This window comes from Tympanuchus pallidicinctus, unplaced genomic scaffold (genome assembly GCF_026119805.1).
Source record: "Tympanuchus pallidicinctus isolate F22 unplaced genomic scaffold, pur_lepc_1.0 scaffold22, whole genome shotgun sequence".
NCBI classification, from domain to species: domain Eukaryota; kingdom Metazoa; phylum Chordata; class Aves; order Galliformes; family Phasianidae; genus Tympanuchus; species Tympanuchus pallidicinctus.
In genome coordinates this window covers 40,195,706-40,211,355 of record NW_026294739.1, presented here as the reverse complement: position 1 = coordinate 40,211,355, position 15,650 = coordinate 40,195,706, and the positions used below count along the sequence as shown (strand labels likewise).

At 55.6% G+C, this 15,650-nt stretch overlaps 1 protein-coding gene across 1 annotated transcript; it reads right to left on the bottom strand.

Annotated features, from left to right (window-relative positions):
• Positions 1–1,017: 1,017 nt before the first annotated feature.
• On the bottom strand, positions 1,018–15,253 carry CNGB1 (cyclic nucleotide gated channel subunit beta 1). The gene is made up of 32 exons (XM_052686524.1): positions 15,127–15,253; positions 14,974–15,022; positions 14,823–14,904; positions 14,625–14,754; positions 14,415–14,457; positions 14,252–14,333; positions 13,629–13,710; positions 13,373–13,412; positions 13,150–13,285; positions 12,999–13,074; positions 12,746–12,782; positions 11,764–11,938; positions 11,387–11,500; positions 10,459–10,588; positions 10,301–10,349; positions 9,393–9,528; positions 8,517–8,582; positions 8,261–8,418; positions 7,659–7,835; positions 7,217–7,425; positions 6,663–6,713; positions 6,465–6,551; positions 6,087–6,151; positions 5,748–5,870; positions 4,902–5,043; positions 4,502–4,661; positions 4,087–4,184; positions 3,920–4,003; positions 3,731–3,849; positions 3,116–3,262; positions 2,809–3,004; positions 1,018–2,260 (listed from the first exon to the last, which is right to left on the bottom strand). The coding sequence occupies exons 1-32, from the start codon at positions 15,211–15,213 to the stop codon at positions 2,024–2,026; spliced, it is 3,567 nt and encodes a 1,188-aa protein (XP_052542484.1). The 5' UTR covers positions 15,214–15,253; the 3' UTR covers positions 1,018–2,023.
• Positions 15,254–15,650: the final 397 nt, after the last annotated feature.

The window sequence follows — 15,650 nt, the reverse complement described above, 5'->3', positions numbered from 1 at the left end:
TGTTGTGCTGGCTGAGATCTCCAGGTTTCGAGATCGAAACGCTTCATTTCATTTCAAGCTTTATAATTAAATGCCACTTAGAGGGACTTTCCATTTATCTTGCAATTTCTTTTAGGCCCAGATCTAATCCCCAAACCTGCTTATTTGTTTTTACTTTCGTTATAACCTTATCGGCGATTAACCTGCAATTGCACTTAATCTTTTTATAAGATTGCTCTCACTATAAATAGAGAAGATACCTGCCCAGGCTCTGGCTGTAGGAAAAGGGAAGCAGGCAAGTGTTTGCAATTATAAACCTCAGCTAAATGGGTGAAATGAGGGAAATAGAAGTGAGAGAGAAGTCTGCAATGCAGAATTTCCAGCGCAGCTATCAGTGCTGGGCTGGCAATGGTGGCTGCGTGGACAGATCCCCATATACTGCATTAATATTATTAGAGCATCTCATTGTGGATCGATAAAATGCTTAGCCAACATCAAAATGGAGCAAGCAAAAGCTGAAAGGAAACGCAGTGAAGATATGTTCAATGGGAGCCAGCACAAAGAGTGCCCATTGCAAGAGTAGCAACAGAGCTGTGGGTTGCAGCAGAGGGATGATTAATGGCCAGCCCCCAGCCAGCAGGATGAACATGGAGCTGCCCTATCCCAACAGCCTTGCGTGGCAAAGGGAGGCGGGCTGGAAGCCCAACCCCACCTCGACCTTAATTATTACCTGGGAATAATCTCCAAAGCGCTAAAGCCGTAAACAGGTCCAGTGGGGGATGGCTTTAAGCCTTCATGTGCTTCCAGAATTACCAGTTATGTTTCCATTATCTCCTAATGCCGAGTGTTGAAAACTCAAATCCTCGTGCGAGCGTTTGTCACTTCAGAAAGCTCTTTGTTCTTTCTTTCCTCCTTCTGGGAACGGAAGAAGGTTGGGTACCAAGAAAAAGGATGGATATCAGGCAAAGGGATGGATATTAGGAAAAATGAAATGAAAGAGTGGTAATCTAAGTGGTGTTTATTGTAGATAGGGTGGATTATGAAAGCTGTTACAGAGCACCACCAATGTAAACTGTTCCACTAAGCCGTATCAAAATCACAGCAGCACATCAGCCTGACTTTGCCACATTTCCTGGTTTGTTTATAGAGGTATTTCTGTACTGCCAAGCACTTTGCTTCTACCCAGCAGGGAGCCACGTGCAAATAGCTGAGGACACAAACTACAGAGGGAGGCTGGGAAGGAGGCTGGGGTTTCCTATGCGATGTTAAGGGCAGTGGCTGCCCATGGGGCATGCTGGAGTTCCTTGACGTTCGGGTTTTTTCCCCTCCCCAGGAGCTGTTGGCTGGCAGTGTGAGGCCAGGGGGTCCCCCTGTGCACTCACTATGGTGATTTGAGTCTGTGCTTGGCTCCGGATCGCAGCCCAGATCCTTTCCAGATGAGTCACGCTCCCGCTGCTTGTGACGACCTTGGGTCCAACAGAGAAGTCTTGTTGTTTTCCCTCCGGTGACTCAGCTTTGGAGGTGAAAAACTCTTCGTGCTTTATCTGAGCAGGCACTCATTAACCATTCAGAGACATAAAAAGCTGATTCTTCTGGGCTGTCCCTCTGTAAGATCTCCGGCCTGATATTTAGAGGCAACGTGCACACAGATGCTCTATAGAACAGGTTTCCACAGCACAGAACTTCGAATCATAGCATCATGAAGGCTGGAAAGACCACTGAGACCATCTAGTCCTACCATCACAACGCGTGGCCAATCTAAACCATGTCCCTCAGGGCCACATCCCCTCAACTCTAGGATACCTCCCAGAGATGGTGACCCCCACCCCATGCAGCTGTGCCCACCCCTCACCACCTCATACAGCTCCGGGTTCCCTTGGCAGTGGATGAAGGCCTAAGCAGAGAAGAAAGGCAGAGCCCACCTGCAGCACCTATTTAGCAATGCCTACTTCCAATTTGTAGGAATAATTAATGACTGAAAGCTTCTACCCAAGGCATGCGCCCAATTCCTATCGCGCCACCAGCACCCACAGCAGCTTGGTTCTCATTTCTCTTCTTTCTTGTCTTCTTTCTCTTCTTCTTTCTCATCTTCTTTCTCCGAGATCTCAGCAGCAAGTATCTCCTCATCCTCTTGGGCTGTAGGAATCACACGGATAGCGACTAAATTATCAGCAGATTTTGAGGATATCTCTTCTCCTGGAGGGGGCCTTGCTTTGGGAGAGGCAGTGGGTGACCTCCGGTGCACCGGTGACTTTGGTGGTATTGGACTGAAACTGGGATCCTGAAGTACAAAGATTAAAAAGGGCAAAATCAGCCTAGGGAGACCCTTGTTCACAGCAGGACCCCAGCCACATCCCCGGACTTCGGCATCCACGCTGCACAAAGGCAGCAGGGTGTTTTGGGGAGCTTTACCGCTCACCATGCTCTCTGAGGTGAGCCACATGAGACTGATCGAATGGCTCAGGTTGGAAGGGACCTCAAAGATCTGCAGCTGGATTGCAACCAGCATGCTTTGAGGTGAGGGAAGGTAGGACGGGCACAACAAAGCTTCCTTGCACCCAAAGCACCAACTCTTGCTTTGCCCCCCTGAGGGCTCCATCATTGGAAAAGCTTTGCAGAGGTTCCCAATGGGCTCATACTCATGCCCTGGCTCCAACAGAGAAGGGGGTAGCTCCATCAGTATAGCAATGTGCTCTGGAGAGGGACCTGCACGAAGCCTCACCGTGCCTTCACGAAGCACCGTGCTCAGCACCTCTCTGGGTATATTACCTCGAGGCTGCATTGCATTCCCTCCCAACTGTTTGCCCATCTCACTCTCCCCATTCTGACCTGTGCCTCCTGCATCGCCTTCAGCTGCCTCAGCTTCCAGCGCAGCTGTGCCAGGTGCCCTCTGCCTCCTGTCTTCCCTACAGCAGCCAGAGCAGCCTGGAAGAGCTTGGGGGTGTCGGCTTTGGGGGGAATGATCAGCGGGTCTCCAGGCCCTCCTTTCTCATCTTTGGGTTTATTATTGTTTTTCAGCATTTTCCTGCAGCAAAGACAACAAGAGATGATGTCAGTATAGGGTTAGATCAGCTGGGACTGAGAAACCTCCCCGGTGGCTTTCAGACCAGCACTCCATCCTGCAGTCCATACTCACCTGGCCTTTTTACGCAGCAGCTTCTGAGACTCAGGGTAGTGCACCAGAATCTCATTCAAATCCTTCTTGTCCAAAATGAAAAGATTGGCAAATCCATGAGCCACGACGTTAGCAGTTCGGCGATTCCCTCCTCCAGCTGCCAGCAAGCTGGATGGAACACCAAGAGACTCAAGCACTGCTCCTGTGTCACCTTCAGCTGCTGCAGCCAAAGCCCACGGAGCTGTGGGTGCCCATCCCTGGAGGTGCCCCATGGATGCCCATGGATGGGCCCTGGGCAGTGTGAGCTGGGCTTGGAGCTGGGTGGGCTCCTCCAACCTAAGCCATTCTAACGGGCTCAGCACAGCACCCTTACTATAAAATCTTCCTCTTCCCATTATATGCCTCCAGCTCTCTCTTTTAGAGGACTCAGGGTCTAATTATTATTACCCACAATGAAACTTTCCAAGCCTCATTTTTAAAGAACGAAACACTACATAAAATCCCACCTGCCCTCTGAAGTTTTAATATTGCAGTCTGAACCAGCCTTGAGTATGATGGGCTGTGGGTAGGCAAGCAGGATGCTACATGCCCATGGCCCCTCAGAGGGCTGCGTCCTCCCAGCAGTGCTTTGCTGACCTTATTTCTCCAAACACTGATCCGGCTTTCAGTGTCACCAGCACAGTTTTGCCATCAGGTCCCCCCAGCACCTGCACTTGTCCTGCCTGGATGATGTACATCTCACGGCCGATTTCCCCCTGTAACAGAGATGGACGCAGTGCGGGGTGCCCAGAAATGGGACACCCATCCCACACAGCAGCTCGGTACCTTCTTGCAGACAAAGTCATTGGGCAGGTAGACCACCGAGCGGAGCCTCTTCAGCATGTCGAAGATCATCTGTCTGTCACAGCCCTGAGCACAAATGGGGCCAACAGCAGTCAGCCCGTGCCGATGGAGCCGGGCACCGCAGGACAGAGCCCGCCCTGTAGGCATACCTGGAAGAGGGCCACTTTGCTGACGATGCTGTAGTTCACATCGATGGCGATGTCCAATCGCATCTTGTCCGGCAGCTGCACCAGCAGCTCAGACTCATCTGTGAGATGCAGAATAGAAAACTGTGTTTCCAGCACTTTCCCAATGAGCTCAGCACCCAGCACTGCAGTGGGGATGGGTGACACCTCAGCTCTGCGTCCCATCAGCAGCCCATGTGCAAGCCCGTATCCAATACCATGCACACCATATATGTCTAGGGAAAAGGAGTTAAATAAACCTCTCCTGCCCCAAACCCATAGCGCTGTTTGTTTGGCTGCTCTTTGACAACTAGATTCCAGCAAAGCAAGTGTAGTAAAATGCACACGGAGCATGATGATGGCCCTCTGAGCACAACGTGGCCCTCCAAGAGGCTCTCACCTAGCATGCCTTGTGAATGCCACGTGTACTCGTACCACGTTTTGACTCGGTTCTGGACTGTCCTGGGGATTTTGTAGAAGTTCATGTACTTGATGGTGCTGTCCATGCAGCTCCGGTAGTACGTCTGCCCAGCAGTGGCAGCACCCACCACATCCCTCATCTGCAGGTCGGGAAGAGTAGGAAGAGATGGATTTAGTCGCTGTTATCACCTCTCATATGGGTGAAGCAGCTCAGGGAGCGTTAGCTGTGTGCTAACAGGGGGTTCGCGGCATCCACCACATCCTTTGTGCTGAGCAGCTAAGGAGCCCCTGCACGGGGAACACAGACATGCAGGTAACACTGTGGACCGACCCCAGCTCAGAGCCTATCTCCCATCCGAGATGGGGCCCCCTCCACTCACCTGCCCAATCATAACAGAGAAAGCAAAGACGCCCGTGAAGTAGTTGAGCAGCTGGAAGACAATCTCAAACAGTGTCTTGGGATCTGGCAGGCCCCCAATGGTGATGAGGGTTTTGACTGCCCAATAATAGCAGCGGATGTAGCTGGGAGGGGCAGAGGATGCAGTTGTGGTTACGTTTCAGGCATGAAACCCCCCAAACCGAGGTCACCATCCATGCACCATGCTCATAATACAGCCCATAGTACAGCAGGAAACACCGACAGTCACTGTCCCACCTACACGGCGTGGTCAGCCTTTAACACACTTGCACAAGCCTTTATTTTTTCAGCCAGCTCTCATTTATTGCACAGGAGAATGGTGCTGAATTAATTAAACATTATTTGGTATCTCATTTTGCCCATGTTGTACAACACACAGCTGTGGGCATTACTCACCAGGCAGCATTCAGCTCATGAGCCAAGTGCTGCGTGTGCAGTGCTCTCTTCTCCTATGGCATCCTTGTCCCCAGCACTGGGCTCCCAGTTTGCAGCCCCTTTGACCCATCATTGCTGTAGGTCTCAGCTCAGCCACAGCCCTTTCACCTGCTCTGCTCACACCTCTCAGCATTCAGCATCTCACCCTCAGCCTTCCCCACATCTTCTCCTGGGTCCCCCCACAGTGGACACAGGTGATGGGCTGATGGCTGGATTGGATGATCTCAGTGGTCTTTTCCAGTCTTAATGGTTCTATGATTCTACAACCCTTGCCTCAGAGATTTGTACGAACCCAGCCACAACCAAACACATTTCTTGCTCCCATCCATCAGAGCATGCTGTGCTACGTGAGGACCCAAGCCCTGGCTCATACCTGTTTCCTTCCCCATCGTAGACCCAGGTGGTGGAGCCCAGTCCTTCGTAGGCTGATGCCCAGTAGTAGAGGCAGGAGTTCACGTGCAAACTGTACAGCAAGTAGGCAGTGGTCCGAATCACTCTGCACAACAAAAAGTACAAGGAGTGAATGGGAGGGAAGAAGAGATGGTGTCTGCTGGGACAAACACGTGGCATTGGCTTTGGGATCACAAGGGACAGCAAGCTGTAGCCTTAGGGCAAGACAGAAAGACAGGACTGGTGTGTGCCAAAACGAACCACTTTCCCCAGTAACAAACAGTGATAGATATCACCACCCTCCACAAATGGTCCCCCTCACCTGTAGATGTACGCCTTGCTCAGAATGGCCTCCAGGCGGTTGTTGAACTCAAAGAAGGCCAGGTACTGGGAGGAGAAGGAGAGCAGTGCTCTGGCATGCCGTGGCTTCCTGAGAAGCCACCAGCCAGGGGACACATTCCCACAGCGACATCTTGTGAGCCCAGCTGCCCAGGATCCCTCCGCAGTATGAACAGCCACGGGCACAATTTGTTCCATCTGTCCCCACCCTTCTTTGGAAATGTGAGAGTGATAAGATGGAAATATTGACCAACAGCCCCCGAAGGCCTTTGGAACAAAACTTCCCATCCACTGTACAGCATCCTCTCATTGAGCAGTACGGCTGTGGCCACCCAAATCAGCATGGGGCTTTTCCACTCACCTTCAGGCAGCGGGGAAAACGCAGGAGAGGGTTGACACCGACTTTGAAGTAGAAGAAATCCAAGGGAAGGAGGCACACCACATCCATCTGAAACCCACACATAGACAAGGACACCGATGGGGACCCGCAGGCCCAGTGGGGTGGAACTACAGGCCATGTCACAGACTGGAGGCACAGAGTAATTAAGTCACACCAAACCTTAAAGCGTTGCGATCGCAAGTAGTTCTCTTTCATGGCCTTTTTGTCACTCTGGTTGGGAATAGCAGGAAAGAGAGGGAAAGAGAGGTAGGTTATCTTAAATGTCTTTTCCAACCTTAAGGGTTCTACAACTGTGTAATCGAATGCTGTTTGCAGAGAGCAAGGTCACCACCAATGCGGTCGTGCTTGGCTTTGCCCTTTTTATCACAATGGGGAACCCGCTCCTGTTGTGCATGGAAGGGGAGCAGAGGAGGAGGAGCAGAAGACCTGGCTGCAGGCTTTCATCTCACCCTCTTTCAGGACAAGCCTTGTTCATTTTTCACCCCAGAGGAACTGCACTGCAGTCCTAGCACCACAGAAATCAGAGCTTACAGGAGAAACATCAACATCTGGGTCTTCCCTGAGCAGACCAAGCCCCAATGGGAAGGTGAAGATCAACCCCACCGTGGTGGGAGACACCAACAGCCAGACCTCTGGTGCTACTGCGGGTGATATAGGTAGGATTTCCCCACGGCCTCGTCCCTCTGTGGCATGCAGTGCATGCTGCCACTCACTATGATGTCTCCTCCTCGGACAAACTGCAGGCGAGTCTGAAAGACAACGATGTCCAGCAGGTAGATGAGGTCACACAGGTAGTCCATGAGCAGCCAGTAGTGGATGTTGGTCGGCGTCTGGTAGGGGAAGGCCCAGCGGACGGGGATCAGCCAGCAGTTCCAGTTCCAGGCCAGGACAACAAAGAACAGCCATAGCACGTACACCAGGTCTGAACACAGGGAAACGCGTTGGCTGCGCATCCCTCTGCCATGCAAGCCCACACCTCCCATAAACCAGGCTGCCCAGTGCCCCATTCAGCCTGGTCCTGGGCACCTCCAAGGATGGGGCACCCACAGCTCTGGGCAGATGTGCCAGGGCATCACTGCCCTCTGAGTAAATCCTGCTGCTCCCTCTTCATGTCCAACCCAGCCTCCTCCCAGCCCGACCACCTCCATCTCTCACTGGTGAGTGGGTCGATGCTGCTGGGGAACTGGTAGCTTTTCAGGCGGTCCATCCAGGGCTGGCACTTGAAGGTGCAGCACAGCATCTCACAGTAGTGCTCATCCTCCGCTGGCTTTTCCCCCACCTGTGCATCCCCCGGGGGTGGGGGTGGTGCTGTGGGTGCTGGCTTGGAGGGTGCTGGGAGAAAATCACAGAATAGCTTAGGTTGGAGGGCTTCCAAACACCTCCTGCCACCAGCTTAGGCTGTCCAGGGTCCGATCCATGGCCTCAGGCACCATCAGGTATGGGGCACCCGCAGCTCTTGGGCACAAGTTTCAGTGCCTTGCCACCCTCTGAGTAGAGTTGTAGAACCACAGATCATCCTGAACGGGAGGGGACCCAAAGGAGAACAGAGGCCTGCCCCTGGCTCCACGCAAACACAGACCTGATGTGTGAGTGCAGTATCCCAATGCTCCTCGGGCTCCAGCAGCTCAGGGCCATGCCCACTGCTCTATGGAGCTGTTCCATGCCTCTCGTCCCCCACCCTGCACGTAGAGCCAGGGCAGCCCCATCCCAGGTGCCAAATCTGGCATTCCCAGCCTCCCAACCCAACCTGAACTCACATGCAGTAGGGCTCTCCTCATCAGAGGTGACATCGGGGTCAGTCAGCTTCTCCTTCACCTTCTCTGTTCGCTCCTTGAAGAGCCTCACCAGCTCCTGCAGGCGGTCATGGATGACAGTGCTGCTCTGGCTGGTGGCAGAGCCGATGCGTTCAGGCAGGCTGTGGGGTGGGAAAGCACAGGGAACATCCAGAACTGCTCCCTCTCCCTCTGGTGTCCCAGTGTGTCCAAGACCTGCACTATTTCTGCCACCATGTACCTGTCCTGCTGCTCCTCGTCCCAATTCCCTTCTCCCAGGCCATCTGCAGAGGCTGGCACCTTCCTCCTGCAGACACAAAGCAGAGCTGTGCTGAGTTGCAAGCCTACACACCCCCAGCCTGCATCTCCTGTGATGGGAAGCAAAGCCAGTGTCACACAGTGTGAGTGGTGCAAGGGCAGCACAGAGCTCTGCCTCATAACTTTCCCATTTTGGGGCAGTGAGTCTGTTTCCTTGCCATGGGAGATGCTCGGGGCTGAATATCGCAAAGCCATGGCTGTGGGTTGCTGGGACCCTGGCTCTGAGCGTGCCTGAGACGTGGAGCGTGCATGAGGTGGGATCAGCCTGAGTTGCTGTTTCCTACTTCTGATGACGGTCTGAAAGGACGCCCGGCTCCTGGATGCTGATTCAAAGGCGGTTAAACGGCGCTTCTCAGCCCTCTGCTGGCAGCAGCTGGCAGCGCCACCGAGAATCACACAACCGTCGCAAAACGGTTGGGTTGGAAGGGGCCACACAGCCCACCCATCCCCAACCCCTGCCAGGACTGCCTGCCCCACACCTCAGGCTGCCCAGTGCCCATCCACGGCCTGGGGCAGCTCCACGATGGGGCACACACAGCTCTGGGCAGCAGTGCCAGTGCCTCACTGTCCTCCGAGGGAAGGATTTCCTCCTGACATCTATCCTACATCTCCATCTTTCTCCAATTTGGAGATAAGGATATGCTGTAGGACCATGTTGAAAGCCTTGCACCAGTCCAGGGAGACAGCATCAGCTGCCTTCCTTTTTTCAACATCATGCCGTGCAAACACAACCACACAGCCATCCTTCATTCCCCACTCCAGCACTGAGGCAGCACACACTGGGGTCGGGGGTCCCTACCTGGGAGAGGCTCCAGGCACCACCAGCATGTGTGGGGAGCCGGGGGTGGGCAGTGGCAAGCGGGTGCCATCGTCCTCCACGGGGTCACCTCCACCATCCACGTCCTCGATGCCCACAGCGGGGCAGCACCTCAGCCCTGGGGGGGACAAGGACAGAGTGAGGGGTGTCCCATAGCTCAGTGCCCTGCCAGACACCCGTCTTCCTGTCTGCTCAGCACGAGTGGTTTTGTGGGATTGCTGGAGGGAGAAAGTGTGCGTGCAGTGGGCTCAGCAGGACGTCTGGGGACAGCCAAGTGGGAGCTGCCATTCGTGGCTGGTTGTTAGGGGCTGAGCCAGCAAGGCACATCGTGATGAAGCAGAAAAAGAGGAATGTCATTCCCCAGCCTCTGTGCTGCAACATGAAGCGTGCTTTTATTTTGTGTTTCTACACAGGAAGCAGCTAGGAACAGCGCCCACCCCCAAGCCACGCAAGCCCATCGCCTAATACCTAAGGGGCGGGCAGGGGATTGCTCCTCATTGCAAAAATTGGGGTTGACCACTCCAGCCTTCCACCTGCCGGCAGCGAGGACGGGGATGCGGTAGCTGGGGACATTGGGGAGCTGCTCTAGCATGGGGTGGGACGCGTCCCCGCGGTCGGGCGGCGTGTCGTGCACCAGCCGGTCTAGCTCAACGTCTCGGGAGCGCTCGGCCATGCTGCTAGGTGCTAGGTGCTTCAAGCAGGGGCAGGGCTGCAATGAGAGACAGAAGGGTCGGAGACAGGACGGTTATGTCAGCACAGAGACGCGGGGCTGGTGGTGGTTCGTTGGCATTGGCAGCACGGTGAGCTGCGTGCACCCACGGGCACAGCACTGCGGTGCCTCTGCGTGCACAGCCCACCCTGACCCAACGCCGCGCTGCTCTGCGCTGTACCTGCAGTGTCTGCTCCTGCAGTTTCTTCCTGCACCGCCTGCTCTTGCACCTTCAGAATGGAAAAGGAAACAGAAAGCCATGTGAAGGAGATAAACAGCCTTTGTGGTGTGGTGCTGCGGAACCAAAGCTGAGCCCAGGGTGCACCTGGAGCTCCGTACCTGTATGAAAGCGCCTTCCAGATCGCTTATCTCAGCTTCTTCCTGTCGTGCAAAGCTGAGGGCCTCTTCTGCATAGAAGGTGTCCTCTGGCCCCTCATCTGTGGATGGGCACAGGGAATGGAGCAGGGCCCTGCGGGACAGACGGAGCACAGTTGGAGCTGAGCTGGGCACGGTGAGGCAGCCCCTGCGGTCCAGCCACAGGGCACCAAGCCATCCATTGCTCCAAAAGCAATGCACACATCTTGGTGTAGCACACCTTTCAGGTTGGGAGGCGTTTCAGGACCTCGCCACCCTGACCTGGGAACCTGTTGACATCTGTGCTTTCCCATAAGCAAGCAGAGAAGAGGATGGAGAGTGCCTCCTTCACTCAACTGCTATAGCACAGGGGACTGACAGCAGCGTGCAAAGCACACCCGCAGTGCTGGGTTGGAAATCTCACCATGTGAAATCACAGCAAACCACAAACCGAGCAGGAAGATCCCTTTAAATACCCCCAGCTCTGAAGTCACTGCCTGCAGTGGCTCTTTTCTGCAGCAGGAAAAGAAGCAAAAACGCACCTACTGTTCCTCGGCAGCACCTGCTGTCTTTGCATCCAGCTCCGACCTGCTCCCAGCGATCCCAAACGGACGCAGCCATGGAGCTGGCGGCAGCGCCGTGCCCCGGGCTCAGGCACAGCCCAGGGCTGTGGGCGCTGTTGCTACGGTGGCTGCGGAGCCGGAGCTGCCGTCTCCAGGAGATGCGCGCAGCACCGGGAGAGCGTCAGCAGCAAACCCAGCAACCAGACGGATTGCGAAAGCATCCCCATGGCCGCGTGCCCTGAGAGCATCCTCCCAAAGCATCCCCAAGTCACCCTCCCCCAAAGCACCACACATGCATCTGAGCCAAACGCTGCTCGCGCGCTGGTCTCCTTCCCCTGTGCAGCACTCACCCTGCGCTCTCCTCCACCTCCTCCTCCTCCTCCTCGTCCTCTTCCTCCTTCTTCTCCTCCTCTTCTCCCACCTCCTCCTGCTCTTCAGCTGCACTCGGGGCGCAGGGCCACAGCCTGCAGCCAAAGGAGCAGCTCATCAGGTGAAAGCATAAAATGGGGGCTGAGCTGTGCCCTCCTGCTCAGGCCGCCTAGGGCCCCATCCATGGCCTTGGGCATCTCCAGGGATGGGGCACCCACAGCTTTGGGCTGCAGTGCCACAACCCCATGACAAATGGATGGCAGTGAGGTCTAAACCCTTCAGCCATACTGGGAAGACACATTCTTGGCCATCCCGTAGATCCTGAAAGCGCCAGGAGAAAAGCAGCCCCCTGTCCTACCTGGTCTCCTCCTCTTGCAGCTCCTCCTCGATGGGGGGAAGGGGACAGCCCTGTGTCCCCAGCTCAGCCATGTCATCCCAGCCCGTTGTTTCATGCATGCCTTCAGCACTCCAGCCATCATCAAGCTCCTCCAGAGCAAGGTCCATCTCTTGGGGCTCCACAGGGACAATATGAACTGAAAAGGGATTGGGGAAAGCTCTGCAGCGCTCAGCCCCACGCTTGGCTCCAGTGGGCAGTGCCACAGGTACTGCTGGAGCTCCCCTGGCACCCCACTATGCCCCAGCATTGCCTGTATGGGGCAGCAAAGTGCACGACCCCACACATGTGTACCCAACCAACAGTCAGGAAGGATAAGGACATCAGTGTGTGTAAAACCAATTTATTGTGGGGCACTGGGGAGAATTCATACATCCACCGTGAAACCAAGAGGAGACATACACATTGCAATACAGAAGGGCAGAAAACCCAGTTGTGCCATCTGCCCTTCACTATATTAAACTGGGGCTCGGTTGGGTCTCTTCATCATTGTCCTAAAGGGATGTGGGGATGGGGTGTGTGCCTATTGCTTGGCACCTGGGGCTCCTGCCCACCCCAAATCATGAGCCCCAAGCCCTGTTTCCGCTGTGCCCGGTGCTGCTGCCTTTCCTCCCCAGTTGCCCTCTCTCCATGGCTTGATCCCATGTGCTGGGAGCACTCCACTGTCTTCGTTTTCCATTTGTTTCAGAGGCGCTAAGCCCCTTTGCCCCCTGAAACAAAAGGAGAAGGAAAACATTAGGGAGCTGTGGCTGGCAGAGCAGCTGGCACAGAGCATCTCGGGGTGCCCTACAGGAGCAGCAGCACAAACCCCACTGCTCTTCCCTAAGAGAGCACACACTCACATGCCATGTATATAAACCCCCCAGCAGCAGGAGCTTGCTTTGCTCAGGTACCCTCTTCCAAAATCTGACAACAGAAGGGCAGGGTGTCAGAGGTGAGTACTTACTTTCCTCCACAGGGCTGAAGGCTGTGGTGGCTGCTCCCTGCCAGGAGGAAAGGGCAGTGTCAGGCATGATTCCTGCCCTCCCTTCCCACCCCAGGGCCTGCTTTGCCCTTCCACCTGCAGCAACACCGCAGACCCAGCAGCAGGATCGCACTGGGAGAGGCCCCACTGATGCCCCAGCACACCCAACCAGCCCCACGGCCCTGCACCCAGCACAACTCCCTTGCTTCCCAGCATCTCCCTGCAGACCCCATACCTGCACATCCTGCTTCTCCCTGGGCACGGGCTGCGGCATCACCTTCTCCAGCCCCTGGACGAACCAGCCGAACATGCTGCCAAGCAGAAACCCCTCATCAGACCCCACATCGCTCCCACCACATCCCCACCACAATTGTCACAGCCCATACCTGCTGCTGTCCCCAGCCAGGGACCGAGGGAGGAGGGTGGTGTTCCCTGGCTCTGGCTGCCCTTCTGCCACCGCCGGCTCCACCACTCCTGGGATGTTGTCTTTGGGCTTCACCCGAGTTTTAGTCCCTTTTGCGCCTGCTCAGGTTTGGTCCCAGAGAGCAAGGGGTCAGGCAGTGCAGGCATCACCTTAGGGGGCACTGCACGGCCCCGCAAAGCGCTCACCTCCTGCTGTGGCACTGCTCTGCTCCTTCTTCAGCTCCGGCTGCAGACAGAGGGATGGACGTGGCCATGTGCTGCTGTCCCAGTGCGCTCTGCGTGTTGCATCTGCCCTCCCCCCCACCTCTCAGGACCACGTCTGGCCCCAATGGGTTGCTTGAGTGTTGGAGTGGGCAGAGAATGCCCAGGGAAACCCCTCATTGCCTTGGGAGAGGAGGCTGCAGCACCGCAATGCCACAGCAGCACCCACAGCTGTGCTCACCTCGGGCCTTTTTGGCACCTCTGGCTGCGGCACCATCCTCTCAAAGCCCTGCACCAGCCAGCTCAGCACACGTGCTCCTGCCCTGCAGGGAGAGCAGGTGTGGTCAGAGCTCACCCCGTATCCTGCACCCCACGTCCTGCATCCCTCCATCCCACATCTCACACCCTGCGTCCCTCCAATCCTACAACTGTCCATCCCACATCGTGTCAGACAATCCCAAATCCTGCATCTCACATCCCATGCCTACCTCAAATCCTGCGTCCCACAACTCGCATCCCTCATCCCACAGTCCCTTATCCCAAATCCCTCATCCTACAATCCCTTATCCCACATCCTTCATCTCCTATCTCACATCGCTCCATCCTAAATCCAAAATCCCACATTCCACATCCCTCCATCCTATATCCTACATCACAAATAACGCATCCTACATCCTGTATCCCTACTCCCCATATCTCACATCTCTCCATGCCATGTCTGTCCATCCTAAATCCCACACCTCACATCCCTCTATCCCATATCTTGCATCTCACATCCTGCATCTGCCCATCCCATATTCCACATCCCTCAACCCCATGCCACCCCTCTTCCTGCTGATGGGGTGCTGCACACAGGGAACCCACCAGCTCTCCGTGCCCGTGCCCAAGCCATCCTCCAGCTCACAGACATCCAGCTCATCCTCCTCAGGGTCAAAGGGTGTTATCTCTGCAGGGAGAGCAGGATCACATGTGCAGGAGCTGGCAACCAGGAGGGAACCTCAAACCATGGTCTCACTGCTCCCCTTACCCAGAGCATCCTCATCCTCATCCTTGAGGACCTGCACCTCTGTCTGGAAAGGCAGAAAGTATTACCTGGTGGGGCATGGGGAGAAACCTGCCCTTTGCCCAGAGTTGGGTGAAGGCAGGATGCCACGTGGGGCAGAGGGATCTCCCCCTGGTTTGGGGATCTTCTAAAAGAACCCAGAAGCCAGGATGTGGGGACAGGCTCATGGCCCACCTGGTCGGGGACATCAACACTGGTCTCGAAGCTCTTCCCAAGCGCTTGCAGTGACCCTGGGGCCGGTGCTGGCTGTGGGACCACCTTCTCCAGCCCCTGAGAGATCCAGGACAGCACACTGCTCCCCACGCTGCAGGACAGGGCTGCGTCAGGTGGGCACAGGGCAGCAGTGTCCCCATCCCCACTGTACCCCAGTACCTCTCAAACACTGATGCTGATGCAGGGGCCGAGTCCTCGGCGACTGTGAATTCCACCTTCTTCTCTGTTTCTTTGATAACAGCTGGAAAAAGGCAGCTCCTGTCACTGCTCCACATGCAGGTTGAGGGTGGGGGGCTTTAGCAGAGCTTACCCTGTGTGCGGTCCACAGCATCCCCTGTGCTGTCCTTCCCTGCTGGCACCTGGGGTGAAAGACAGCCTCAGACCAGAGGTGTTGGGTGATGAAGTCCCCAAAGCCTCCACCAAAGGGATGCTGTGGGCTCTGGCTGTCCGCCTCCCTGCTCACCTTGGCAGGCTGTGGGGCTGCAGGGCTCTCCTCAGGCAGGTTCTGTGCTGGGGGCTGTGGGACCACCCGCTCGATCCAGCCCAGCATTGCCGTGCAGTGGGGACGGCCGTCCCCAGGACAGTCCTCTTGCACAGGTCCTGGGCTTCCTTCCTCCTTGTTCCTGCTTGGGCACAGCCAGACCGAGGCCGACTCAGTCCCACACCTCATCCCCGCCACGAGCCACCCTCCCTGCTTTATTTAAGCTCCTGTGCTCAGCACACACTGTACTTCTCTGTCCTTTTCTCACCCCGCTTGCTGTGGCACAGTGACCTGGTGGCAGCTGAGTGAGGACATCTGAGGGCTCATACTGAGGATATCTCCTGATGTTCCCTCTCCAAAGAGCCTCACTCTGCCCCAAATTCCCATCCCATTCAGGCCTCTAGCTTCTTGCCTGAGTGTTGGTAAAGCCCACACCAGGGGCCTGACGACCAGAAACCAACTAAGAAATTGCCTTTCACCCCCCATGGATATAAGGGATTAAGGAG

Excerpts from the sequence above, each read along its gene's own strand:
- CNGB1 (XM_052686524.1), bottom strand. The coding sequence starts at position 15,213 with ATGCTGGGCTGGATCGAGCGGGTGGTCCCACAGCCCCCAGCACAGAAC. Across the intron at positions 13,413-13,628 it reads AGGTGCCAAAAAGGCCCGAG|CCGGAGCTGAAGAAGGAGCA; the intron begins GTGAGCACAGCT and ends CTCTGTCTGCAG. Across the intron at positions 4,662-4,901 it reads TCTCTGTTATGATTGGGCAG|ATGAGGGATGTGGTGGGTGC; the intron begins GTGAGTGGAGGG and ends CCCGACCTGCAG.